General features: G+C 64.0%; 2 protein-coding genes across 2 annotated transcripts; one reads left to right on the top strand and one right to left on the bottom strand.

Annotated features, from left to right (window-relative positions):
* Positions 1–936: 936 nt before the first annotated feature.
* On the top strand, positions 937–27,648 carry TEX28 (testis expressed 28). The gene is made up of 5 exons (XM_039510609.1): positions 937–953; positions 2,500–2,575; positions 25,519–25,824; positions 26,382–26,517; positions 27,257–27,648. The coding sequence occupies exons 3-5, from the start codon at positions 25,559–25,561 to the stop codon at positions 27,518–27,520; spliced, it is 666 nt and encodes a 221-aa protein (XP_039366543.1). The 5' UTR covers positions 937–953; positions 2,500–2,575; positions 25,519–25,558; the 3' UTR covers positions 27,521–27,648.
* TKTL1 (transketolase like 1) lies at positions 2,333–16,442 on the bottom strand. The gene is given in 14 exon segments (XM_039510610.1): positions 2,333–3,159; positions 3,758–3,877; positions 3,947–4,043; positions 5,942–6,025; positions 9,193–9,323; positions 9,424–9,580; positions 9,659–9,823; positions 9,928–10,121; positions 12,342–12,469; positions 12,544–12,735; positions 13,801–13,898; positions 14,061–14,174; positions 15,334–15,451; positions 16,282–16,442. Coding segments are annotated over 14 exon segments (1,881 nt in total). The 5' UTR covers positions 16,392–16,442; the 3' UTR covers positions 2,333–2,986.
* Positions 27,649–27,711: the final 63 nt, after the last annotated feature.

The following is a 27,711-nucleotide window of genomic DNA, read 5'->3' as shown; positions in this document are numbered from 1 at the left end:
GAGGTGAGGGGCAGGGGAAGTGCCACCTATAATAGCCCCCCAGAGAACCCCCCCGACCCGTGATGGCTCCCATTGGCGTGAGTGACGCTAACAGACAGGCCTGCCCCAGGGGCTCATGGGAGGGGCACTGACTGACAGCCATGATGGCTCCCGTTGGCGTGAGTGACGCTAACAGACAGGCCTGCCCCAGGGGCTCATGGGAGGGGCACTGACTGACAGCCATGATGGCTCCCGTTGGCGTGAGTGACGCTAACAGACAGGCCTGCCCCAGGGGCTCATGGGAGGGGCACTGACTGGCAGCCATGATGGCTCCCGTTGGTGTGAGTTATGCTAACAGACAGGCCTGCCCCAGGGGCTCATGGGAGGGGCACTGACTGACAGCCATGATGGCTCCTGTTGGCGTGAGTGACGCTAACAGACAGGCCTGCCCCAGGGGCTCATGGGAGGGGCACTGACTGACAGCCATGATGGCTCCCGTTGGCATGAGTGACGCTAACAGACAGGCCTGCCCCAGGGGCTCATGGGAGGGGCACTGACTGACAGCCATGATGGCTCCCGTTGGCGTGAGTGACGCTAACAGACAGGCCTGCCCCAGGGGCTCATGGGAGGGGCACTGACTGGCAGCCATGATGGCTCCCGTTGGTGTGAGTTATGCCAACCGACACCCCTATATAACATAAGAACGGCCGTACTGGGTCAGACCAAAGGTCCATCTAGCCCAGTACCTGTCTACCGACAGTGGCCAATGCCAGGTGCCCCTGAGGGAGTGAACCTAACAGGCAATGATCAAGTGATCTCTCTCCTGCCATCCATCTCCATCCTCTGACGAACAGAGGCTAGGGACACCATTCTAACCCATCCTGGCTAATAGCCATTTATGGACTTAGCCACCATGAATTTATCCAGTTCCCTTTTAAACGCTGTTATAGTCCTAGCCTTCACAACCTCCTCAGGTAAGGAGTTCTACAAGTTGACTGTGCGCTGCGTGAAGAAGAACTTCCTTTTATTTGTTTTAAACCTGCTGCCTATTAATTTCATTTGGTGACCCCTAGTTCTTGTATTATGGGAATAAGTAAGTAACTTTTCCTTATCCACTTTCTCAACATCTCTCATGATTTTATAGACCTCTATCATGTCCCCCCCCTTAGTCTTCTCTTTTCCAAACTGAAGAGTCCTAGCCTCTTTCATCTTTCCTCATATGGGACCCTCTCCAAACCCCTGATCATTTTAGTTGCCCTTTTCGGAACCTTTTCTAGTGCTAGAATATCTTTTTTGAGGTGAGGAGACCACATCTGTACACAGTATTCGAGGTGTGGGCGTACCATGGATTTATATAAGGGCAATAATATATTCTCAGTCTTATTCTCTATCCCCTTTTTAATGATTCCTAACATCCTGTTTGCTTTTTTGACGGCCTCTGCACACTGCGTGGACATCTTCAGAGAACTATCCACGATGACTCCAAGATCTTTTTCCTGACTCGTTGTAGCTAAATTAGCCCCCATCATGTTGTATGTATAGTTGGGGTTATTTTTTCCAATGTGCATTACTTTACATTTATCCACATTACATTTCATTTGCCATTTTGTTGCCCAATCACTTAGTTTTGTGAGATCTTTTTGAAGTTCTTCACAATCTGCTTTGGTCTTAACTATCTCGAGCAGTTTAGTATCATCTGCAAACTTTGCCACCTCACTGTTTACCCCTTTCTCCAGATGATTTATGAATATGTTGAATAGGATTGGTCCTAGGACTGACCCTTGGGGAACACCACTAGTTACCCCTCTCCAGTCTGAGAATTTACCATTTATTCCTACCCTTTGGTTCCCTGTCTTTTAACCAGTTCTCAATCCATGAAAGGACCTTCCCTTTTATCCCATGACAGCTTAATTTACGTAAGAGCCTTTGGTGAGGGACCTTGTCAAAGGCTTTCTGGAAATCTAAGTACACTATGTCCACTGGATCCCCCTTGTCCACATGTCCACCCCTGCCCCAGGGGCTGATAGGAGTGACAGAAGAGCACTGATGGCCCCCTCTTGGCATACCCCCCCCCGAACCACTTATGCACAGCTTGTGAGGGCCCTTAGCTGCAGCAGTGATGGCTGCCTCCTGCCTTCAGTCACGCCAAGGGGCAGCCTTTCCCTGCTTCTGGCGCATGGCAACCAGCATGGCATCCACAGGCTCCTGGAAGCGAGGCACTGAGGGCCAGGCCTGCTGGCGACCCTGGAACATTATACCCCTTGGCCAGGGCAGCCTGCCCTGCCTGTACCCAAACTGCTCTATTCATGCCACCCTGCCTGCTTCTCCTCACAGAGTCACACCAAGCCAACTCTGTTTAAACCTTTTATTTGGGTTGGAGCAGCAGCAGCCGGCCCCGTAAGAGAGCTGGGATTGGTCGTTTCTAACACTGAGCAAGCCAGGGGACGGGATCGCGCCAGGAATGTCGGGGGAGCAGATTAACACATGGTGCTGCTGCATTAATATGTCTCCTTCCCCTAGGAGCGGAGCAGGAACGGGAGCGCCCGGGAGCAGAGAGCGCAGCTATTGGACGAAGCCTGCACCGCCCCGGCTTTAGGTGAGACTAGTACAGATTGGTCCCTAGCAGCGCCTGTGAACACCTGCCCCCCACTGTCTACCCCAGGGACAGAGGCCCCACTGGCCCGGGGGAGGGGCAGCCTCTCCTTGCCCTGCAGATGATGGGAGCAGTGGCAGGCAGCGCTTGCTAAGCTACTCATGGGTTAGCAAGGAACGTCTGCTGCACAGGAGCTCGTCAGGAGAATGGGTGGAAGTTGCTCAACCACTGGAGGGGACGTTAGCCTGCTAGTGGTGCAGAGAAATAACGGGCTGGCCTTGGGCAAGTGGCTGAGTCATGTCCCAGCCCTGGGGGGAGGGGGGAAATCTGAGCAGGAAGTGAGCAGAAAGAACAGGGCTGGGCTGGGCGACCGGAAAGCAGCCGGCTCACCTCGCCCCGGCCATGGCTGGAGTGTTAGTTGGCAAAGGTGTTCTTCACAGCTGCTACGATGCTCTTGGTGCTGATCCCAAAGAGGTCCAGGAGTTCAGCTGGTTTGCCACTCCGGGGCACTCCGCACACAGCCAAGCTTTGGAGTACAACGCCAGGCTCCCCGGCCACGGCCGCGGCCACGGCTTCCCCAATCCCGCCTAGCACAGAGAGAAGGCTCAAGCACACGGCCCTAGCTCTCCTTTCCAGAGCGGTGCGCTAGTCACAGCCCCTCTGAGATGTGTCACGTGGGCAGGACACCTGGGTTCCATTCCAGCTTTTCACAAGCCAGCCCTGGGACCCAGGAGATCCCTTCTAGTCCTAGCCCCGACAACCTGTCACAATCCAGCTTCCTGGCAGGTTCCCCCACCCCACCTCTTGGGATTCTGTTCCAGACCCTCCCCCGCTGGCTGGAAACCTTATTTCCAGCGTCACTCGATTCTTGGCCAATTCACCCCCCCCTTTGTTCTTGGGCCAACATCCTCCTGTGCTTTCAGCAGCTCTTCTGCCGCTGTGCCCAGCAAACCCCCGGACCTGTCCAGTTTGCGACTGAGGCTACCCAACGCACACTGTGGGTCCCCTCTGCCCCATCCCAGCGGAGATTCCTCGCCACCCTAGTCCTGCCGGGGTGGCCCAGCGCTGAACCCTCCTGCTCAGCATTTCCCAGCCATCGGCCCATGCTGGGAGTGAGCAGCCCCCCTGCCATTGCTCCCCCCTCCCCCGCAGGCATTTGGGAGCCCCCGGCCACTGGCCTCCTACCCTCTCTGTAATGATCCTCCACGGTGATGATGCGCCCTCCAGTAGCCCAGGCACTGGTGACTATGGTGGCTGCATCCAAGGGCTTGATGGTGAAGGGGTCGATGACCCGGATGTGGATGCCTGGAAGGGACAGAGGGTCAGAGGAGCAAGGGGGAGCAAGCTCACGGCCATCCCCCGACCGCGGGTTACCTTGCTTGGCGAGCTCGTCAGCAGCAGCCAGAGCCTCATGCAGCGTGACCCCGGCTCCAATCACTGTGACCCTGTCAGTGTCGCTCGTGCGCACAACCTGGGGACAGAGAGGGCAGGGTACTGACGCCGGAGGGCCAGACTCAGCCAGCCCTATTCCTGCACCCAAGGGTCAGGCCTCCCGGCCCTTCTCTTCCCTTCCCTTGGCAGGCGGGTCCCTGCACTTCCCCACCCCACTGGCTTAGCAGGCACCTTCCCTCTCCTCACATTAAATCTTTCTTTGGATCTGATCACCAGACCCCACTCCCCTCCCTGAGCTGTGGGGGAGAACCCAGGAGCGCTGGCTTCCAGCTCTACCCACCAGACCCCACTCCCCTCCCAGAGCTGTGGGGGAGAACCCAGGAGCGCTGGCTTCCCAGAGCTGTGGGGACCTCCCAGAGCTGTGGGGGAGAACCCAGGAGCGCTGGCTTCCAGCTCTACCCACCAGACCCCACTCCCCTCCCAGAGCTGTGGGGGAGAACCCAGGAGCGCTGGCTTCCAGCTCTACCCACCAGACCCCACTCCCCTCCCAGAGCTGGGGATTTCTGCCTGAGACTTTATGGAGTCTCCTGCCACCTAGTGGCAGATCCAGGGCTGTCACAGTCACCGGGTCTGGTCTATGCCCCAGCCTGTAGCCAGTCTCCCGGGAGTGACCCCTTTGGCAGACTGGGCCCCAAGGCCCCCCACAGTTGCACCAGGGGAGGCCCACGGGTCTTTGACACCAGTGCTCCCTGTCCCTCTCCGGAGTGAAGCCAGCCCAGCCCAGCCCCCTGCGGGAGGCTCGGCCAGGCCACCTGGCTTCCCGAGTGGGAACCTGGCCAAGCTGAGACTGCTCCCAGCCTTGGCTCCCTCGTTCCCCCCAGGGGTGGACTTCAAATCCCACCCAAGGGCAGCCCTTCCCCCACGGCTCTCCAGCCTGGGCCCCACGTGCTGCCTGGGCCTGCCTACTGACCAGGCCGTTCCTGCCTGGAGTCCCCCTTGATTTTCAGCCTGGTCTGTAATGCCCCCCCCCCCCAGCTCTTGTTCTGCCCTGGGGGCAGGCAGGCCTCCCCACCACTGCCCCGAGAGGCGGTCACTTCGCCGGGCCACCTAGCAGAGTCTGCATGGGGCAGCCCAGCTGCAGATTGCACGGGGAGGGACAGCTGAGCTCTTCCCCCCCGCGGGGCGCTACGCAGGGCGAAGGAGGAAACGGAGGCAGGCATAGGAATCATGTTGCAGACACTGCCCGAGACCCAACACACCAGCAGGGACTCCACCGGGCTCCAGAGTCCTGCCAGATGCCACCGCCCCCTGGCACATTCCCCCCCTCCTTTAAAGATTAACCACTTCACGCTCCCGCCCCACGCAGGAGCAGCTCAGGAACAGTCTGGAGTCCCTTTCTGCTCTGGCCCAGGGCCGAACTGGAATCCAGCATGACCTGCCGGGTGACCTTGTGCCTCAGTTTCCCACCCCACTCTTTGGGTCTCTCAGTGGCTCCCCTTGCCTGCCGATCTCCCTCAGTCCTTGGCCTGGGAAGCCTTTGCCCTGAGGCATGTGGGCGGCACTGTCCCACAGCCATGGAGCTGGATCAGTCGGCTCCGCAGCGTCACCCTACAACTGCCCTGGGCAGAGAGGGGAGACAGCGCTTCCCTCACCTGTAGGATTGTGTAAGAGAAGCACCCAGAGGCTGGCAGAGCAGGGACTCTGCACTGCACCAGGTGCTCCCCAGATCCCGCCCCCCACTGGACTGGGCACTGCCCAGACACCACCCCCAGGCAGCTCCTGGCACACCAGGGCCTGAGCTCCACAAATCCCACTGCCCCCCTCTCCCAGCATTGGGTGAACCCCATTATAAGGGGCAGACCCATCCCCAAAGAGCCTCCAATCCAGACAGGGCAGAGGAGAAACTGAGGCACAGAGTGATGCCGCCATAGGCCCAGAGTCACCCAACAACCCCCCACTCTGCCCCCCACCCCTTACCTTGGCCCCTTACTTCTCAGGTCTCTCCTCTGGCGGGTAGATGACCGGGGTCTCTGGGCGGCTGGTCCGGATGAAGCAGATGCCCTAGGCAAGGCAGGTCACAGGCAGGCTTAGCGCTTGGTCCCCCCTGCTGACCCCCAGCCATGGGTGGGGCTCTGTGATCCCACATCCAGCCAGGCAGATCTCCCAGGTCCCTGGGCTCACCCTGCTCCCATAGATTACAGGGCAGGGGGCAACTGACCTGGACTGGGTGACCAGAGAGCGTCCAGGCCGAGCTACCGACAGCTGCCCCCCCCCCCCCCCCGACCCAGGAGAGCTGCCGGATTCCCAGCTTACCCCCACGCTGTCAAGTGACCGGCAAAGGGACGCGACGGTCGCACGGGTCCAATGATAGAACCCAGGAGTCCTGGCTCCCAGCCCTCCCTTCTCTAACCCCCCAGCCCCCACTCCGCTCCCAGAGCCGGGGAGAGAACCCAGGAGTCCTGGCTCCCAGCCCCCCCTGCTCTAACCCATCAGCCTCCACTCCGCTCCCAGAGCCAGGCGAGAACCCAGGAGTCCTGGGGTCCCCCCAGCCCCACTGCTCTAACCACCAGGCCCCCTCCCCTCCCAGAGCCGGGGAAAGAACCCAGGAGTCCGGGCTCCCAGCCCCCCCCCGCTCTGACCCATCAGCCCCCACCCCCCTCCCAGAGCCGGGAGAGAACCCAGGAGTCCTGGCTCCCAGCCCCCTGCTCGGACCCACCAGCCCCCCCTCCCAGAGCCGGGAGAACCCAGGGTCCTGGCTCCCAGCCCCCTGCTCTAACCCACCAGCCCCACTCCTCCCAGAGCCGGGAGAGAACCCAGGAGTCCTGGCTCCCAGCCCCGCCCTGCTCTAACCACCAGCCCCACCCCTCCCAGAGCCGGGAGAGAACCCAGGAGTCCTGGCTCCCAGCTCCCCTGCTCTAACCCCCCAGCCCCCACTCCGCTCCCAGAGCCGGGGAGAGAACCCAGGAGTCCTGGCTCCCAGCCCCCCCTGCTCTAACCCATCAGCCTCCACTCCGCTCCCAGAGCCAGGCGAGAACCCAGGAGTCCTGGGGTCCCCCCAGCCCCACTGCTCTAACCACCAGGCCCCCTCCCCTCCCAGAGCCGGGGAAAGAACCCAGGAGTCGGGCTCCCAGCCCCCGCTCTGACCCATCAGCCCCACCTCCCAGAGCCGGGAGAGAACCCAGGAGTCCTGGCTCCCAGCCCCCTGCTCGGACCCACCAGCCCCCCCCTCCCAGAGCCGGGAGCAGGAGTCCGGGCTCCCAGCCCCCGCTCTGACCCATCAGCCCCCACCCCTCCCAGAGCCGGGAGAGAACCCAGGAGTCCTGGCTCCCAGCCCCTGCTCGGACCCACCAGCCCCACCCCTCCCAGAGCCGGGAGAGAACCCAGGAGTCCGGCTCCCAGCCCCCTGCTCTAACCCACCAGCCCCCACCCTCCCAGAGCCGGAGAGAACCCAGGAGTCCTGGCTCCCAGCCCCCTGCTCGGACCCACCAGCCCCACTCCTCCCAGAGCCGGGAGAGAACCCAGGAGTCCTGGCTCCCAGCCCCTGCTCTAACCCACCAGCCCCACTCCTCCCAGAGCCGGGAGAACCCAGGAGTCCGGGCTCCCAGCCCCTGCTCTAACCCACCAGCCCCACTCCTCCCAGAGCCGGGAGAGAACCCAGGAGTCCTGGCTCCCAGCCCCTGCTCGGACCCACCAGCCCCCTCCCAGAGCCGGAGAGAACCCAGGAGTCCGGGCTCCCAGCCCCCGCTCTGACCCATCAGCCCCACCCCTCCCAGAGCCGGGAGAGAACCCAGGAGTCCTGGCTCCCAGCCCCCTGCTCTAACCACCAGCCCCCACTCCCTCCCAGAGCCGGGAGAGAACCCAGGAGTCCTGGCTCCCAGCCCCCTGCTCGGACCCACCAGCCCCACTCCTCCCAGAGCCGGGAGAGAACCCAGGAGTCCGGGCTCCCAGCCCCGCCTGACCCATCAGCCCCACCCTCCCAGAGCCGGGAGAGAACCCAGGAGTCCTGGCTCCCAGCCCCCTGCTCTAACCACCAGCCCCACTCCTCCCAGAGCCGGGAGCGAACCCAGGCGTCCTGGCTCACAGCCCCCCCTGCTCGGACCCACCAGCTCCCCCGCCCCTCCCAGAGCCGGGAGAGAACCCAGGAGTCCGGGCTCCCAGCCCCCGCTCTGACCCATCAGCCCCACCCCTCCCAGAGCCGGGAGAGAACCCAGGAGTCCTGGCTCCCAGCCCCCCCTGCTCTAACCACCAGTCCCCACTCCCCTCCCCGAGCCGGGCGACACCCCAGGAGTCCGGGCTCCCAGCCCCCGCTCTGACCCATCAGCCCCACCCCTCCCAGAGCCGGGAGAGAACCCAGGAGTCCTGGCTCCCAGCCCCCTGCTCTAACCACCAGCCCCACTCCTCCCAGAGCCGGGAGAGAACCCAGGAGTCCTGGCTCCCAGCCCCCTGCTCGGACCCACCAGCCCCACCCCCTCGCAGAGCCGGGAGAGAACCCAGGAGTCCGGGCTCCCCGCCCCCTGCTCTAACCCACCAGCCCCCCCTCCCCTCCCCGAGCCGGGGGAGAACCCAGGAGTCCTGGCGCCCAGCCCCCTGCTCGGACCCAGCCCCACCCCTCCCAGAGCTGAGGAGAGAACCCAGGAGCCCTGGCTCCCAGCCGCCCCTGCTCTAACCCACCAGCCCCCCTCCCCTCCCAGAGCCGGGAGAGAACCCAGGAGTCCTGGCTCCCAGCCCCCTGCTCTAACCCACCAGCCCCACTCCTCCCAGAGCCGGGAGAGAACCCAGGAGTCCTGGCTCCCAGCCCCCCCTGCTCTAACCCACCAGCCCCCACTCCCCTCCCAGAGCCGGGAGAGAACCCAGGAGTCCTCACTCTCTCTCGGGGGCAGGCGAATGGAGGATGCAGATAACTGGCACGGCCAGGCCCAAGGACAAGGTGGAGTCCGCCATCGGTGCCAGCTGGCCCCAGAGCCAGACCCCACAGCTGGCCCCAGAGCCAGACCCCACAGCTGGCCCCTGAGGACGGCCCCCAGACCCCACAGCTGGCCCCAGAGCCAGACCCCACAGCTGGCCCCTGAGGACGGCCCCCAGACCCCACAGCTGGCCCCAGAGCCAGACCCCACAGCTGGCCCCTGAGGACGGCCCCCAGACCCCACAGCTGGCCCCAGAGCCAGACCCCACAGCTGGCCCCTGAGGACGGCCCCCAGACCCCACTCCTGAGGCCCCCGCACAGTTACCTTGGTGTTGGCAGCCAGGCAGACGGCGCGTTCCGTGGAGACGGCGTCGCTGGGGTAGAAGACGGTGCAGCCGGGAATGGCTCGGAACATGGCAATGTCCTCCAGGGCCATCTGCGAGGGGCCGTCCTCTCCTGCGGGGAGCCACGAGAGGTGCCGGGCTAGAGAGCAGGCTCGCTCGGCAGCACGGGGGGCCAGGAGCCCCCGGGCAGCCCAGCGCCCCCCCGTGCCTACCGATGGAGACCCCGCAGTGGGAGCCGCACAGGTTGAGGTTGGTCCGGGAGATGGCGCCCATGCGGATGTGGTCGAAGGCCCGCGTGAAGAAAGCAGCAAAGGTGCTGGCGAAGACCACGGCCCGGTCCCTGGCGGCGCAGCCCAGAGCCACGCTGACCTGGGGGGGACAGACAGCGCGTGACCTGGGGGACAGCCCCAGAGAAGCCCCCCGCCCCGCCCAGCCCCCAGCACTGACCATGTTCTGCTCGGCGATGTAGCACTCGATGTAGCGCTCGGGGTGCGCCTGCTTGAACAGCTCGCAGAAGGTGGAGTTCTTGGTGTCCCCATCCAAGGCCACCACACGCTCGCTGGCAGCACCCAGCTTTGCCAGGGCCACGCCGTAGGCCTTCCGCGTGGCCACCTGCAGGGCAGGGGAGTGTCACTGTCCTGGCCCCACAGCCACCCCCTGGCACCCAGTCAGTCCAGACCGCCGTCGCCTAGCCCTGGGCTCCCCCCTTCCCCCACCTTGTCCCCAAGGGTGTATTCAGGGGGCGAGGGCATGCAGATGCCGGCGATGCTGATCTGTGCGACGTCCTCAATGGGCCGCTGCGGCACCAGCACCTCGTGGCTCTGGATCCGGCTCTGGATGGCACCGATGATGGACTCCACCTTGTCCTTGGCCATGGGCTTGCCGTGCCAGTTCTCCGCATCCTCCACACCTGGCAAAGAACCACCCCCAGGGAGTGAGCAGAAGTGAGACAGGACTGCTGGGTTCTCTCCCCGGCTTGGGGAGGGGGGGCTGGGAGCCAGGACTCCTGGGTTCTCTCCCAAGCTCTGGGTGGGGAGGGGGGTCTGGGAGCCAGGACTCCTGGGTTCTCTCCCAAGCTCTGGGTGGGGAGGGGGGTCTGGGAGCCAGGACTCCTGGGTTCTCTCCCAAGCTCTGGGTGGGGAGGGGAGGGTCTGGGAGCCAGGACTTCTGGGTTCTCTCCCCAGCTCTGGGAGTGGGGGCTGGGAGCCAGGACTCCTGGGTTCTCTCCCCAGCTCTGGGAGGGGAGGGGAGGGGAGCCAGGACTCCTGAGTTCTCTCCCCAGCTCTGGGAGTGGAGTGGGGGCTGGTGGGTCAGAGCAGGAGGGGCTGGGAGCCAGGACTCCTGGGTTCTCGCCCCGGCTCGGGGAGGGGGAGCTGGTGGTTAGAGCAGGAGGAGCTGGGAGCCAGGACTCCTGGGTTCTCTCCCCAGCTCTGGGAGGGGAGGGGAGCCAGGACTACTGAGTTCTCTCTCCAGCTCTGGGAGGGGAGGGGAGCTGGGAGCCAGGACTCCTGGGTTCTCTCCCCAGCTCTGGGAGGGGGGGCTGGGAGCCAGGACTCCTGGGTTCTCTCCCAAGCTCTGGGTGGGGAGGGGGGGCTGGGAGCCAGGACTCCTGGGTTCTCTCCCCAGCTCTGGGAGGGGGAGCTGGTGGTTAGAGCAGGGGGAGCTGGGAGCCAGGACTCCTGGGTTCTCTCCCCAGCTCTGGGAGGGGAGGGGAGGGGAGGGTCTGGGAGCCAGGACTTCTGGGTTCTCTCCCCAGCTCTGGGAGTGGGGGCGGGGAGCCAGGACTCCTGGGTTCTCTCCCCAGCTCTGGTTGGGGTGGGGAGGGGAGCCAGGACTCCTGAGTTCTCTCCCCAGCTCTGGGAGTGGAGTGGGGGCTGGTGGGTCAGAGCAGGAGGGGCTGGGAGCCAGGACTCCTGGGTTCTCGCCCCGGCTCGGGGAGGGGGAGCTGGTGGTTAGAGCAGGGGGAGCTGGGAGCCAGGACTCCTGGGTTCTCTCCCCAGCTCGGGGAGGGGAGGGGAGGGGAGCCAGGACTACTGAGTTCTCTCTCCAGCTCTGGGAGGGGGGGCTGGGAGCCAGGACTCCTGGGTTCTCTCCCAAGCTCTGGGTGGGGAGGGGGGGCTGGGAGCCAGGACTCCTGGGTTCTCTCCCCAGCTCTGGGAGGGGGAGCTGGTGGTTAGAGCAGGGGGAGCTGGGAGCCAGGACTCCTGGGTTCTCTCCCCAGCTCTCGGAGGGGAGGGGAGGGTCTGGGAGCCAGGACTTCTGGGTTCTCTCCCCAGCTCTGGGAGTGGGGGCTGGGAGCCAGGACTCCTGGGTTCTCTCCCCAGCTCTGGGAGGGGAGGGGAGGGGAGCCAGGACTCCTGAGTTCTCTCCCCAGCTCTGGGAGTGGAGTGGGGGCTGGTGGGTCAGAGCAGGAGGGGCTGGGAGCCAGGACTCCTGGGTTCTCGCCCCGGCTCGGGGAGGGGGAGCTGGTGGTTAGAGCAGGAGGAGCTGGGAGCCAGGACTCCTGGGTTCTCTCCCCAGCTCGGGGAGGGGAGGGGAGGGGAGCCAGGACTACTGAGTTCTCTCTCCAGCTCTGGGAGGGGAGGGGAGCTGGGAGCCAGGACTCCTGGGTTCTCTCCCCAGCTCTGGGAGGGGGGGCTGGGAGCCAGGACTCCTGGGTTCTCTCCCCAGCTCTGGGAGGGGAGGGGAGGGGAGCCAGGACTCCTGAGTTCTCTCCCCAGCTCTGGGAGGGGAGGGGAGGGGAGGGGAGGGGAGCCAGGACTACTGAGTTCTCTCTCCAGCTCTGGGAGGGGAGGGGAGCTGGGAGCCAGGACTCCTGGGTTCTCTCCCCAGCTCTGGGAGGGGGGTCTGGGTGCCAGGACTCCTGGGTTCTCTCCCCAGCTCTGGGAGGGGGGTCTGGGTGCCAGGACTCCTGGGTTCTCTCCCCAGCTCTGGGAGGGGGGGCCTCACCTCATCTCTCCTGAGGTCCCTACTCTGTCGCACCCCACAGTAGCTGTCAGAAGGGTAGAAAGAACCACTGACACCACCCCCCCAAGCATGGCCCTCCATCCCGCCAGGCATCCCTAGCCGGGAGCCAGCCGTGGGGCCCCAGGCAAGGCCTCCAGCACTCAGAGCTGAGGGGGGCACTCACCGGGGACGCCTCGTCCCTTGTAGGTCTTGGCCAGGATGGCCGTGGGCTTCCCCTTCACCTGGGCCGCCTGCCTCAGGGCCTCGTCCAGCTCCTCCACGGCGTGGCCGTCCACCACGTAGGTGTTCCACCTGCCAGGGAGGGAGGGGTCAGCCAGCCCCAGGGCCGCCCCGCCCCGCCCGCCCGCGGCCCCCAGGGCACTCACCCGAAGGCCTGGCAGCGGCGGCGGTACACGTCCATGTCGTGGCCCAGCGGCGCCGCCTCGCTCTGGCCCAGCCGGTTGACGTCCACGATGGCCACCAGGTTGTCGAGCCGGTAGTGGGAGCCGAAGGCCAGAGCTTCCCAGACGGAGCCCTCGGACACCTCCCCGTCACCCAGCAGGCAGAACACCCGGTAGCTGGCCAGAGGGGCGGGGTCACTGCCAGACCACGCCTCCCCGAGCCCCCCCACTGAGTGAGGGCGGGGTCACTGCCAGACCACGCCCCCCCGAAACCCCCCCCAGCTCAGAGAGGGCGGGGTCACTGCCAGACCACGCCTCCCCGAGCCCCCCCACTGAGTGAGGGCGGGGTCACTGCCAGACCATGCCCCCCCCGAAACCCCCCCAGCTCAGAGAGGGCGGGGTCACTGCCAGACCACGCCTCCCCGAGCCCCCCCACTGAGTGAGGGCGGGGTCACTGCCAGACCATGCCCCCGAAACCCCAGCTCAGAGAGGGCGGGTCACTGCCAGACCACGCCTCCCGAGCCCCCACTGAGTGAGGGCGGGTCACTGCCAGACCATGCCCCCGAAACCCCCAGCTCAGAGAGGCGGGGTCACTGCCAGACCACGCCTCCCGAGCCCCCACTGAGTGAGGGCGGGTCACTGCCAGACCATGCCCCCAAACCCCAGCTCAGAGAGGGCAGGGTCACTGCCAGACCACGCCTCCCGAGCCCCCACTGAGTGAGGGCGGGTCACTGCCAGACCATGCCCCCGAAACCCCAGCTCAGAGAGGGCAGGGTCACTGCCAGACCACGCCTCCCGAGCCCCCACTGAGTGAGGGCGGGTCACTGCCAGACCATGCCCCCAAAACCCCAGCTCAGAGAGGCGGGGTCACTGCCAGACCACGCCTCCCGAGCCCCACTGAGTGAGGGCGGGTCACTGCCAGACCATGCCCCCAAACCCCAGCTCAGAGAGGGCAGGGTCACTGCCAGACCACGCCTCCCCGAGCCCCCCCAGCTCAGAGAGGGTGGGGTCACTGCCAGACCACACCTCTCCAGACCCCCACACAGCCCCAGAAAGGGGGGGGGTCACAGCCAGGCCATGCCTCCCTCTGGCCCCCTACCCCAGCTCCACCCACTGCCCAGAGGGGTTGGGGTCACAACCAGGCCATGCCTCCCCCAGCTTCCCAACCCCAGCCCCCCCCCCATTGCCACCCAGGTCTCCCCAGCCACCTGCCCCAGGCTGGGGCCCCCCCAGGGCACTCACCTGGCCCTGTCGAAGTACTTGCCTACGTAGGCCATCCCGCAGGCCGCGCCCAGGCCCTGCCCCAGCGAGCCCGTGGCCACGTCCACAAAGGGCAGCCTCTGGTGGAGAGAGTGGCCATGTGACCCCCACAGCCCCTCCCAGCCCCTGCCCCACCATTATCAGCAGCCCCCAGCTGCCCTCATGCCCAGTTGTGGCTTTCCACCCCCAGGGAGCAGAGAGGGGTGGCAGGCTGGTATCCCAGGGGGACCCCCCCCACTCACCGGGGTGGGGTGTCCCTCCAGGTCACTGTCGATCTTGCGCAGATTCAGCAGCTCTGGCTCCTTGAGGAAGCCGGCCTCAGCCCAGGCGGCATAGAGCAAGGGGGCAGCATGGCCCTGTGGGCAGGGGGCAGGGTTAGACCCCAGGGGCACAGCATGGGCACCATCCCCCAAATGGAACAAGAGAGGACATTGGAGAGGGGAAGCCGCTCCCCATAGCCCAGCCAGGGGACCCCCCCGATCCCCCCATAGCCCAGCCAGGGGACCCCCCCAATCCCCCCATAGCCCAGCCACACCGACACCCCCATCCCCATAGCCCAGCCAGGGACACCCCGATCCCCCATAGCCCTGCCACACTGACACCCCATGCCCCATAGCCCAGCCACACCGACACCCCCAATTCCCCATAGCCCAGCCAGGGGACACCCCCGATCCTCCCATAGCCCAGCCACACCGACACCCCCATCCCCATAGCCCAGCCACACCGACACCCCCCCAATTCCCCCCATAGCCCAGCCAGGGGACCCTCCCGATCCCCCCATAGCCCAGCCACACCGACACCCCCCCAATTCCCCCCACAGCCCAGCCAGGGGACCCTCACGATCCCCATAGCCTAGCCACACCGACACCCCCATCCCCATAGCCCAGCCACACCGACACCCCCCCACTTCCCCCCATAGCCCAGCCAGGGGACCCCCCCGATCCCCCCCTCGCCCAGCCACACCGACACCCCATGCCCCCATAGCCCAGCCAGGGGACACCCCGATCTCCATAGCCCTGCCACACTGACACCCCCCCCATCCCCCCATAGCCCAGCCACACCGACACCCCCCCAATTCCCCATAGCCCAGCCAGGGACCCCGATCGCCCCATAGCCCAGCCAGGGACCCCCGATCCTCCCATAGCCTAGCCTCACCGTGACCCCCCCCATCCCCCCATAGCCCAGCCACACCGACACCCCCCCAATTCCCCATAGCCCAGCCAGGGACCTCCCCCCCATCGCCCAGCCACACCGACACCCCCAATTCCCCCACAGCCCAGCCAGGGGACCCTCCCGATCCCCATAGCCTAGCCACACCGACACCCCCATCCCCATAGCCCAGCCACACCGACACCCCCAATTCACCCCATAGCCCAGCCAGGACCCCCGATCCCCATACCCCAGCCACGGGACCCCCGATCCCCTAGCCCAGCCACGGGGACCCCCGATCCCCATAGCCCAGCCCCACCGACACCCCCAATTCCCCCAGCCCAGCCCCGGGCCCCCACGCCCCACCTTGGAGAGGACAAAGCGGTCATTGCTGGGGTGTGCCGGCTGACGGGCCCGGTAGCGCATCGCCTGGAAGAACAGCACTGCCATGATCTCAGCCGCGCTGCAGCAGGACGTGGGGTGGCTGTGGGGGCAGGTGGGGCAGAGTCAGCTGGTGCCCCCCCAGGCCCTAGTGGGATCCCAGCCAAGCCCTCTCCCCACAGAGGGCACAACACCCACTATTCTGGTCCCATCCAGCCCAGGCCCCGCCCCCAGCAGCCAAGCCCCGCCCCTCCAGGCCAGGGGCGGTGCCACAAGGCTAGAGCAGCCCCCCATGGAGTGACAGCTCCACACTGCCAATCAGAGCAGAGCGCGCGCCTTACCCTCCTCGCACCCCCCCGCCCAAGCACGTGGAAGTGAAGCGGACCCGTCCTGCGGCCCCCACCCCGGGGCCAGCGAATGCAGCCCCAGCAATGCCCGCCTCTCCCCCCCCATTACAGGGTGAACCATCATGCCCCCCCTGCACTGATCCTCCTTTGCAACAGGAGCATGAGCCTTCCCACACAGAGCCCCCCCGCCTTGCAATGGCTCCCCCGGGGGAGGGGCACGCACAGAGCCCCCCCCCCCGCCTTGCAATGGCTCCCCCGGGGGAGGAACACCCCAGAGCCCCTGCCTTGCAATGGCCCCCGGGGGAGAACACCCAGAGCCCCACACCCCCAGCCCCCTGCCTTGCAATGGCTCCCCCGGGGGAGGGGCACGCACAGAGCCCCCCCGCCGCCTTGCAATGGCCCCCGCGGGGGGAGGAACACCCCCCGAGCCCCCCCGCCGCCTTGCAATGGCCCCCGCGGGGGGAGGAACACCCCCAGAGCCCCCCCGCCTTGCAATGCCCCCCCGGGGGACGAACACCCCCAGGGCCCCCCCGCCTTGCAATGCCCCCCCGGGGGACGAACACCCCCAGGGCCCGGCTCCGCTTACCCCGAGCCCGCAGCGCTCGTGGCCCGCAGCGCGCGCACCCGCAGGCGGTTCGCGGCATCGCGCAGGGCCTGCAGCGGGGGCTGCTCCGGCCGGGGCTCCGCACTGGCCATGCTGCAGCTGCCGGGACCCGCGCGGCGTCTGGCGGCTGCCGCGCTCCGCCCCCCGGCAGGAAGTGAGATCAGAGGGGGGGGATTCCCCCCAAGGATGCGGGACCCTCCCAACCCCGCCCCACACACACACTATTCTGCTCTGGGTGGCCAGTTGTCCACACGAACCCCATCCAGGCCTGGAGTGACTCTGGATTGACCCTGCAGGAGCTCAGCTCAGAACCCGGCCCTGCCCCTGTTGCAATCTGGGGTGACTCCTGACCGACCTCCGCAGGAGCTCAGCTCAGAACCCGGCCCTGCCCTCGTTGCAATCTGGGGTGACTCTGGATTGACCCTGCAGGGGCTCAGCTCAGAACCCGGCCCTGCCCTCGTTGCAATCTGGAGTGACTCTGGATTCACCCTGCAGGGGCTCAGCTCAGAACCCGGCCCTGCCCTCATTGCAATCTGGAGTGACTCTGGATTGACCCTGCAGGGGCTCAGCTCAGAACCCGGCCCTGCCCTTGTTGCAATCTGGAGTGACTCTGGATTCACCCTGCAGGGGCTCAGCTCAGAACCCGGCCCTGCCCCTCGTTGCAATCTGGGGTGACTCTGGATTCACCCTGCAGGGGCTCAGCTCAGAACCCGGCCCTGCCCTCGTTGCAATCTGGAGTGACTCTGGATTCACCCTGCAGGGGCTCAGCTCAGAACCCGGCCCTGCCCCTGTTGCAATCTGGGGTGACTCCTGACCGACCTCCGCAGGAGCTCAGCTCAGAACCCGGCCCTCCCCTCATTGCAATCTGGGGTGACTCCGGACTGACCCCCGCAGGAGCTCAGCTCAGAACCTGGCCCTGCCCTCGTTGCAATCTGGGGTGACTCTGGATTGACCCTGCAGGGGCTCAGCTCAGAACCCGGCCCTGCCCCTCGTTGCAATCTGGGGTGACTCCGGACCGACCCCCGCAGGAGCTCAGCTCAGAACCCGGCCCTGCCCTCGTACAATCTGGAGTGACTCTGGATTCACCCTGCAGGGGCTCAGCTCAGAACCCGGCCCTGCCCCTCGTTGCAATCTGGGGTGACTCCGGACCGACCCCCGCAGGAGCTCAGCTCAGAACGCGGCCCTGCCCTCGTTGCAATCTGGAGTGACTCTGGATTCACCCTGCAGGGGCTCAGCTCAGAACCCGGCCCTGCCCCTCGTTGCAATCTGGGGTGACTCCGGACCGACCCCCGCAGGAGCTCAGCTCAGAACGCGGCCCTGCCCTCGTTGCAATCTGGAGTGACTCTGGATTCACCCTGCAGGGGCTCAGCTCAGAACCCGGCCCTGCCCCTGTTGCAATCTGGGGTGACTCCTGACCGACCTCCGCAGGAGCTCAGCTCAGAACCCGGCCCTCCCCTCATTGCAATCTGGGGTGACTCCGGACTGACCCCCGCAGGAGCTCAGCTCAGAACCTGGCCCTGCCCTCGTTGCAATCTGGGGTGACTCTGGATTCACCCTGCAGGGGCTCAGCTCAGAACCCGGCCCTGCCCCTCGTTGCAATCTGGGGTGACTCTGGATTCACCCTGCAGGGGCTCAGCTCAGAACCCGGCCCTGCCCCTCGTTGCAATCTGGGGTGACTCCTGACCGACCCCCGCAGGAGCTCAGCTCAGAACGAGGCCCTGCCCTCGTTGCAATCTGGGTGACTTCTGGATTCACCCTGGAGGGGCTCAGCTCAGAACCCGGCCCTGCCCCTCGTTGCAATCTGGGGTGACTCCGGACCGACCCCCGCAGGAGCTCAGCTCAGAACGCGGCCCTGCCCTCGTTGCAATCTGGAGTGACTCCGGATTCACCCTGCAGGGGCTCAGCTCAGAACCCGGCCCTGCCCCTGTTGCAATCTGGGGTGACTCCTGACCGACCTCCGCAGGAGCTCAGCTCAGAACCCGGCCCTGCCCTCATTGCAATCTGGGGTGACTCCGGACTGACCCCCGCAGGAGCTCAGCTCAGAACCTGGCCCTGCCCTCGTTGCAATCTGGGGTGACTCCGGACCGACCCCCGCAGGAGCTCAGCTCAGAACCCGGCCCTGCCCCTGTTGCAATCTGGGGTGACTCCTGACCGACCTCCGCAGGAGCTCAGCTCAGAACCCGGCCCTGCCCTCGTTGCAATCTGGAGTGACTCTGGATTCACCCTGCAGGGGCTCAGCTCAGAACCCGGCCCTGCCCTCGTTGCAATCTGGGGTGACTCCGGACCGACCCCCGCAGGAGCTCAGCTCAGAACCCGGCCCTGCCCCCGTTGCAATCTGGGGTGACTCCTGACCGACCTCCGCAGGAGCTCAGCTCAGAACCCGGCCCTGCCCTCGTTGCAATCTGGGGTGAATCCGGACTGACCCCCGCAGGAGCTCAGCTCAGAACCTGGCCCTGCCCTCGTTGCAATCTGGAGTGACTCTGGATTGACCCTGCAGGGGCTCAGCTCAGAACCCGGCCCTGCCCTCGTTGCAATCTGGGGTGACTCCGCACTGACCCCCGCAGGAGCTCAGAACCCGGCCCTGCCCCCGTTGCAATCTGGGGTGACTCCGGACCGACCCCCGCAGGAGCTCAGCTCAGAACCCGGCCCTGCCCTTGTTGCAATCTGGGGTGACTCTGGATTCATCCTGCAGGGGCTCAGCTCAGAACCCGGCCCTGCCCTCGTTGCAATCTGGGGTGAATCTGGATTGACGCTGCAGGGGCTCAGCTCAGAACCCGGCCCTGTCCTCATTGCAATCTGGGGTGACTCCGGACCAACCCCCGCAGGAGCTCAGCGAGGGAAAGCGGGCGTTAGCCGCGGCAGGGTGCATTGTGGGATGGCGGGGGGGGCGTTAGCGGTGGCAGGGTGCATTGTGGGATGGCAGGGGGCATTAGCCGCAGCAGGGTGCATTGTGGGATGGTGGGGGGGTGTTCGCTGCAGCAGGGTGCATTGTGGGATGGCGTGGACATTGTGGGATGGCGGGGGGTGGTGGTGGTAGCTGTGGCAGGGTTCATTGTGGGACGGCGGGGGGGGGGGTTAGCCACGGCAGGGTGCATTGTGGGATGGCGGGTGTGACGTTATTGATATAATCTGGGACCATATAGAACATGGTTGCAACCAAGGTCCTGTAGTGGCACCAAATCTTATGTAAAGGGGGTGAGCTGAGGTGTCTAGGCCAGGTTGTGGGGTGCTGGGTAGGATTGTGCTGTCCGGGTGCATGTGTCATTTTGTAGTGGAAGTTGTGAATATTGGCTCTGTCCTGTCTGTGCTTCACACTCGTGCTGTGCCTCTGGGTGCCCTGTTTAAGCGATTTGTCCTTAATTGGCACCTCAGTTGGGTCCCGCCAGAACCGCAGCGTCACAGTGGCATAGTCGGCAGGATCCACAGAACCAGTTCAATTAAGCTTTGGGTCAGAACCCCACACTAGCCAAATCTGAATTTTGGGATTGAGAGTTTGGTTGGTTAAAGATCAGTGACCATGAGCCAGAAAGCATCAGCAAAAGCAATGAAACTGCAATGCAGTTTGAACATGAGCAAAACCTGGCAGAAATTCGAATGAGAGAGAAGCAGCCTTTGCCCAGCTGGAGAAAGAAGCTGCTGAGAGAGAAGAAAAAGCTCGTAAGGGGCATCTGGAGCTGCTGGCTGCTGAGGAGAAAGCTCCACAGAGGCAACAGGAGACTCACAAGATGCACCAAGAAACGGCCAGACTCCAGCTCCAAGGCAAAGAAGCAAGGGAAGAACAGCAGAAATTGGATCCTCTTGGACGTCCAGTGTCTAACAATGCTGGGATGTTGTGTAACTCTGAGCAGTTGTCTGGGGGTAACCAAACGTACCCAACACGGCCACCTTGTATGTCAATGCTGTTACCGTGAGTTCAGCAGAAGGTGGCTCCATAAATTGTGCCCGTGCTCTGTACGGGAGTGGTCATGGAGAATTCACAGAGAGTGTAAAGGTCAATGGTGAAAGCTGTTTAGGGCAAATGATGGCTTCTAACCAGGGGTGGCTCCAGGCCCCAGCACGCCAAGCACGTGCTTGGGGGGGCATGCCGCGGGGCATGCCAGGAGGGCGGCAGGTGGCTCCGGTGGACCTCCCGCAGACATGCCTGCGGAGGGTCCGCTGGTCCCGCGGCTTCGGTGGAGCATCCGCGGGCACGTCTGCGGGAGGTCCACCGGAGCCGCGGGACCGGCGACCGCCAGAGCGCCCCCTGCGGCGTGCCACTGTGCTTGTGGCGGCGAAATGGCTAGAGCTGCCCCTGCTTTTAACATCACTCTTGTTAAAGCAGATCTGGTCAAAGAGGAAGATTATTTACCAAATCCGAGTGTGAATGTTGTAGTCCTGGAGGAGTTTACGGTGCGGAATCCACCTCGAATGGACCGGTGCTCAGCATGAAGTGATGGCTGGCGTCAGGAAGTTATTGCCTAAGGAGCTTTTGCTTGGGGAAGATGTTAAAGCTTTGTTCAGTCCAGGTCGCCAGTCACAGGAGCTGTGTCTATTGTGAGCACTGATTTGCCTGGGGAGGGTTGCTCCAAAGGTTTGTCTGTGCCCGAAAGCAGTGTGGCTGGGAATGGAGTTTCTGAACGTCTGGCTCAGAAGTGAAGCTGGAGTTAGATCGAGCACAGAAAGATCTCAGTGGTCAGGAACACGTTTCTCGGGAGCAGATGAAAGTTGATGGTCAGGTTGAAGCCCTAATGGAGGAAGGAAAGGGGAGATTTTCAGGGGGTGCTGGCTTGCGAAAGGGAACCTGAGAAGGGTGACTGGGATTTGCTGGCAGCAGCTCAGCGGAGTGAGAAGAGCGGCAGTGTGTCTGTGGGGAGTGGCCATGTGCCTGGTAGGGGAAGTTGGGAGGAGCCTGGGCAGCCTTGGGAGCTGGTGGCTTTGTCTAGTCAGCAGTGTGGGAAGACAGGGACAGTGGAAGAGGAGTGTCCCTGTCCCGTACCTGTGTCCTGGGTGGAGAAATGTGACAGTGAAGGGAACATACCTGTGTCTGTCAGGGGTATTGACTTGCCTATGGAGGGAGCTACCTCGGTCTCCAGGCAGGTGTCTATGAACAGCCCTGTGTGCTGGGACAAGGGAAATGAGATCCCAAGCTGGGTGTCTGGGGAAGGAGAATGTGTCTCCGGCTCTTCTGTGTCTGTGGAGCAGCCAGAAGGGGCCTTTCAGCCTGGGAGGGTGGTTCTGGATTCAGCTAAAGCCCAGGAAGGGAATGGTGCTGAGTTTGGGTCTGCTGGGGAGAATGGCCCTGTGACTAGGGTGCATCCAGTTAGTGTCCTAGCAAAATCCCAGAGACCAGACAATTCTGGTGCTTGTAGTTTGCCAGTTGCTAATGTGGGGTTGGAAAAGGGTGCAGCAGCTCTGTCTGCTCAGGGTGATACCCCAGCCAGGGCACAAGGGGAGCAGAAAGGTGAGTTAATTGTGTTACCCACTGACAGTTTGACAACTTGTAGCACGAAGGAAACGATTCCTGACCTGTGTGTGGCCAAGGGAAGGAGAAGGCTTCCAACCGGTTACCTAGTGAGTCTAGGAGTTTGCCTGAAAGGGGGTTGGGTAGGAATCTGCCTGATGGGCCAGAGGTGATTCTGGATGTAAGTGAGACCCAGGAAGAGGAAAGTGTCCCTTTAGAGCAAGCCCTGGGTGAAGCGGGGAAGGGCAGAAGTTCTGAGAGGGGTGAATTGCTGCTTAGAAAAGCTCATCATAACCTGTGCAAGCGGTTTACTGCAGCTGAAGGGCGTGAAAGTGATTTAATCAAGGAAGTTTCAGTTCCTAACAGCTGGAAATTTTCTGTTGCGAAAGGATCCACTGACTTTCCTTTTGAGAGATCCAGTGTGGGCAGCTTAGAGAAGGTCTCAGGTGGAGTAGAAGCTGTTAAGGAAGTTGAGCAGCCGTATAACCCCGTGGCTGTGTGCGGCCAGCCTGTTGGGAAGACAATGGTGTTGGGACAGGACTGTCTCCAGGCTGATTCTGGGAGTGAGCAGTCTGTGCCTCAGGGGCTGAGGACAGATTCGGTCACTGATATTTCAGAGCAAAACAGTTTTACAGCCGAATGCTTGAGGATGCAAGGGACAGCCAGCCAGCTCTCACCCTCAGCCCCTCTGGATGGGTGGGGTATCTCTGTAAGACAGAGTCCAGCATTGGAATTGGAAGCAGCTAAGAAGTTAAAAGCTGGTGTTGTGTTGATGCAAATTCCCTGGCTGGCAGGGAGAAGAAAGACTTGCTAATAGCTGTTAGCACAGAGAGCCCACCCCATCAGCCAGTGACTGCTGTTAAGCAAGAGAAATCAGGGTTTGATCCTGCAGGACAAGGAGGACAGAGAAAATTGAATTTTGCAAAGGGAAGCCACAGGTTAACCCTAAAATGCCCAACCCCCAATGGTATGGAGCCAAAGGTGTGGCATGACAAACCTGATTGTGGATGGACACTTGCACTGAATTTGTTGTTATTGCTAATGGTGATTTTTGTAACTAATGTGTTGCTATTACCAAGAACTGTAAGAATGTACAATGTGCCTAATCCTCTGGAAAATCCCTTGAACATGCTGAAAGGGATACATGAGAACACACCTCATGTTAAAGGGCCTTGCTATACTGATGTTTCACAGTTAATGCCTGGAAACAGTGTTGGAACTTTTCACTGGGGAAAAGACATTCCAGACCTGACGTGCTGTATGGAAAAGGGAAACTGAGGCACACTACCATATTGCTTGCATGGCTAAATGCCAAGATTCCTGTACTATGGACAACATTAATATCTACATTGGTTTGATGTTAATTGGATTCCAAACATTGGCCAGAGTGTGTATGGATAAAGTAGCTGTTTTCTTTAGCTCTTGGCAAGATCACGTGAGACATACAGGAACTGCTGCAAGAGCAGATCCAATCCACAATTGTTCTAAGTTTTATCTGGAGTTTGTAAAGAGATTCAATCATGTTACTGAACATGACTTTGATAAACCATTTCTGTTAGACACTGGTAGGGCCTTTAACCCAACACTCGCTGTAGTGAGACGGACCCAAGGATGGGGAGCTCTTAGGGTGCAGTCAGTGATGTTTGTGTCACCCCTTCCTGTATCAATTTTGCGTTGGGGGTGTGACGTTATTGATATAATCTGGGCCCATCTAGAACATGGGTGTAACCTCGGCCCTGTAGTGACACCAAATGGCCCGTGCAGGGGGGGAGCTGCGGGGTCTAGGCCAGGTTGTGGGGTGCTGGGTAGGATTGTGCTGTCCGGGTGCATGTGTCATTTTGCAGTGGAAGTTGTGAATATCGGCTCTGTCCTGTCCATGCTTCACACTCGTGCTGTGCCTCGGGGTGACACCCCAGACGAGTTGGGGTCAGCTCGGCCCGGCCGGCTTGGGGGCCCGTTACGGCCCATCAGCTACAACCGACCCACGGCGAGGAGGCAGATCCGCCTTGTGACTCGGCCAAGTGCCGGGCCTGGCCCCCGTGACCCCAGGCTCCCTGTTGCTGTAATTTTCCACAGGAAGGACACAGAGGTTCTTACACCGGGAAAAGCCGAGCAAAGGCCGAGGCCTCGTCTCCACCTGGTCGTCAATCCTGCCCCGAGGCTCGGGGGACTTTGCTCCGAACTGAAGCTCTGAACAAAGGGCTGAACGACCCGCCCCAGCGGGGGATGTTCCAGGGACGGGATTTGAACCTGCAGGGTCCATCGCGGCTACAAGCCTGAGCCAAGGACTTTGCCATCACTGGATGGAATTGATCCCATGTCACCAATTCTAGCTCCCGGCTGGATCTTTTCCCTTTCGATTTTAGCTTCTAGAGGGGTGGCACCAGCGGGATTTGGGGGGAAGATCTGATGTGTCTATTGACCTGGATCTGGGGCTTGATTCTTTGGGATCGAGAGAACCTTGGTCCTTTACTGGGGTGTTGGGTTTCATACCCAGCCTCCCCTGCCGAGTGGCGCAGGTGGGGATATGGGGAGACTGGAGTGTCTGAGGGAATCACGGCGGGGACCAAAGTCCTCGGGGTCTGGCTGGTTTGGTGCCGTGGAGGTGGAGAAAGCCCAGCCCGGGGCCGTCACTGCCCTGTGTTCAGCGATTGATCCTGAATTGGCACCTCAGTTGGGTCCCGCCAGAACCACATTGTCACAGCGGGGGAGGGGGGGTGTGAGGGAAAGCCATGGCAGGGAGCCTTCTGGGACGGCGGGGGGAAGCGGGCGTTAGCCGCGGCAGGGTGCATTGTGGGACGGCGGGGGGAAGCGGGCGTTAGCTGTGGCAGGGAGCCTTGTGGGATGGCGGGGGGAAGCAGGCGTTAGCCGCGGCAGGGTGCATTGTGGGATGGCGGGGGGAAGCAGGCGTTAGCCGCGGCAGGGAGCCTTCTGGGACGGCGGGGGGAAGCGGGCGTTAGCCATGGCAGGGAGCCTTGTGGGACGGCGGGGGGAAGCGGGCGTTAGCCGCGGCAGGGAGCCTTCTGGGACGGCGGGGGGAAGCGGGCGTTAGCCGCAGCAGGGTGCATTGTGGGACGGCGGGGGGAAGCGGGCGTTAGCCGCAGCAGGGTGCATTGTGGGACGGCGGGGGGAAGCGGGCGTTAGCTGTGGCAGGGTGCATTGTGGGATGGCGGGGGGAAGCAGGCGTTAGCCGCGGCAGGGAGCCTTGTGGGACGGCGGGGAGAAGCGGGCGTTAGCTGTGGCAGGGTGCATTGTGGGATGGCGGGGGGAAGCGGGCGTTAGCCGCGGCAGGGTGCATTGTGGGACGGCGGGGGGAAGCGGGCGTTAGCCGCGGCAGGGTGCATTGTGGGACGGCGGGGGGAAGCGGGCGTTAGCTGTGGCAGGGTGCATTGTGGGACGGCGGGGGGTCGCGGGCGTTAGCCGCGGCCGGGTCCCTGGTGGGACGGCGGGGGGAAGCGGGCGTTAGCTGTGGCAGGGTGCATTGTGGGATGGCGGGGGGAAGCGGGTCTTAGCCGCGGCAGGATGCATTGTGGGACGGCGGGGGGAAGCGGGCTTAGCTGTGGCAGGGTGCATTGTGGGACGGCGGGGGGAAGCGGGGTTAGCTGTGGCAGGGTGCATTGTGGGATGGCGGGGGGGGCGTTAGCTGTGGCCGGGTGCATTGTGGGATGGCGGGGGGTGTAAGCCGCAGCAGGGTGCATTGTGGGATGGCGGGGTGGACAATATGGAGGATTTGCTCACTCCCCCCTGCCTGTCCCTCACTATCTGTGTCCCACCCACAGGTGGTCCACACCTCCCCCACACCAGCCGTGGAGTGCGCAGATGCCAGCCCCGCCCAGACGCCCCCTCCGGAGCTGGCTGGCTGAGCAGCAGGGGGCACTGCTGGCCCAGGGGGTCACCCAGCTCTCCCCTGTCCCACTCCCAGAGCCGGGCCGGGGCAAGGCGGGGGAGAGGCTGGGGCAGCAGGGCAAGGTGGCGATGCTGAAAGAAGCCCAGGAGGCACTGGAAGGCCGGTGGCTGGCACTGCAGGCGGGCTGGTGCCAGGCACAGCACCAGCTGCTGGAACAGCTGCGAGAGGAGAAGGAGAGGTGAGGGGGAGAACTGGGGTCTGCCCTGTCCCCTGGTGCCCCGGGTCTGGCACCGCCCGGTCCCCCGGTGCCCCGGGCCTGGCACCGCCCTGCCCCCCGGTGCCCCGGGCCTGGCACCGCCCGGTGCCCCGGGCCTGGCACCGCCCTGCCCCCCGGTGCCCCAGGCCTGGCACAGCCCGGTGCCCCGGTGCCCCGGGCCTGGCACCGCCCGGTCCCCCGGTGCCCCAGGCCTGGCACCGCCCTGCCCCCCGGTGCCCCGGGCCTGGCACCGCCCTGCCCCCCGGTGCCCCGGGCCTGGCACCGCCCTGCCCCCCGGTGCCCCGGGCCTGGCACCGCCCTGTGCCCCACGATGTTACACTTCTGGTCACTGTGCTGCCTGTGTATCTCCTTCCACCCCACCCCATGGCTGTGTCAGATGAGGGAACGGAGCCAAATCCCCTCCAATCCAATCAGCAGAGCCGCAGCCCTAATGGAATCAATGGTATGAACCAGCTGGTGCCCCGGGGCACAGGAGGGCACCACAAGGCAGGCACTGACCCCGGGTGTCCCCCCTGCAGACATCACAACCTGGAGGAGCAGGTGAATGCCATGATACAGTTCAATGTGGCAGAGGTGGGCATGCTACACCACAACGTGGCCTGCATGGAGGAGAGGACGGCCTACAGCACCCACGAGAGAGCCAGGGATGTGTGGGTAAGGGCTGGGTACCAGAGGGCAGGGACCTGCAGGTAAAGGCCAGGCACTGGGGAGCGGGGACGTGCGGGTAGGGGCCGGGCGGGTCGGGGCCGGGCACCGGGGGGCGGGGACGTGCGGGTAGGGGCCGAGAACCGGGGCGGGGACGTGCGGGTAGGGGCCGAACCGGGGCGGGACGTGCGGGTAGGGGCCGGGCACTGGGGCGGGACATGCGGTAGGGGCCGGGCACCGGGGCGGGACGTGCGGGTAGGGGCCGGGACCGGGGCGGGGGCGTCTGGTAGGGGCCGGGCACCGGGGCGGGACGTGCGGGTAGGGGCCGAGAACCGGGGCGGGACGTGCGGGTAGGGGCCGGGCACCGGGGCGGGACGTGCGGTAGGGCCGGGCACCGGGGCGGGACCTGCAGGTAGGGGCCGAGAACCGGGGGGCGGGGACGTGCGGGTAGGGGCAGGGCCCCGGGGGGCGGGGACGTGCAGGTAGGGGCCGGGCACCGGGGGGCGGGGACGTGCGGGTAGGGGCCGGGCGGGTAGGGGCCGGGGGGCGGGGACGTGCGGGTAAGGGCCAGGAAAGAGGTGGTCGCTGTCTGACTCCCCAGGGTCAGCTCCACAAGGTCCATGGGCCGTGGCTGGGCTGCCCCCCAAGTGCCCGGCATGGAGGCCACGTGGGCTTGGGGTCCTGGCTGCCCCCCGAGGGCAGTGGGGCAACCAGCCAGGACCCACCTCAGCTCCCCATCCCCCCTCAGGAGGTGCTGGACGCATTCCACACCCGCCTCTCCCAGCTGGAAGCCCAGCAGCAGGCAGCCCAGCTGGAGGAACAGGACCGGAGCAGTGCCACCCTGTGCCACCTCCACAGGCAGCTGATGAACCTGGCTGTGGCCGTGACCACCATCCTGCTGGTGTGCGTCTCAGCCTGCAGCCGCCAGCGGGCACTCTCCTCACTGGGCGTGTTGGCCCTGCTGTCCGTGGCCTGGCACTGCTGGGACCATCTCCGCTGGGAGGCCTGGTAGCCAGGGACAGCGGCCACGCAGCACCATCTGCTCTCCCAGCTCGTGCCCCTCACCTGGAGACCCCCGTCTCCCTAACCACAAGCTCACGCCGTCGGGCTGCCGTCCGACTATTAAAGGTGCTGGTGTTAGCCACAGCAGGGTGCATTGTGGGAAGGTGCGGGGGAGGCGGGGTTAGCCATGGCAGAGTGCAT

The sequence above is a fragment of the Mauremys reevesii genome, linkage group 22, assembly GCF_016161935.1.
Source record: "Mauremys reevesii isolate NIE-2019 linkage group 22, ASM1616193v1, whole genome shotgun sequence".
Classification (NCBI taxonomy): domain Eukaryota; kingdom Metazoa; phylum Chordata; order Testudines; family Geoemydidae; genus Mauremys; species Mauremys reevesii.
This window is presented reverse-complemented; position numbering and strand designations above follow the sequence as displayed.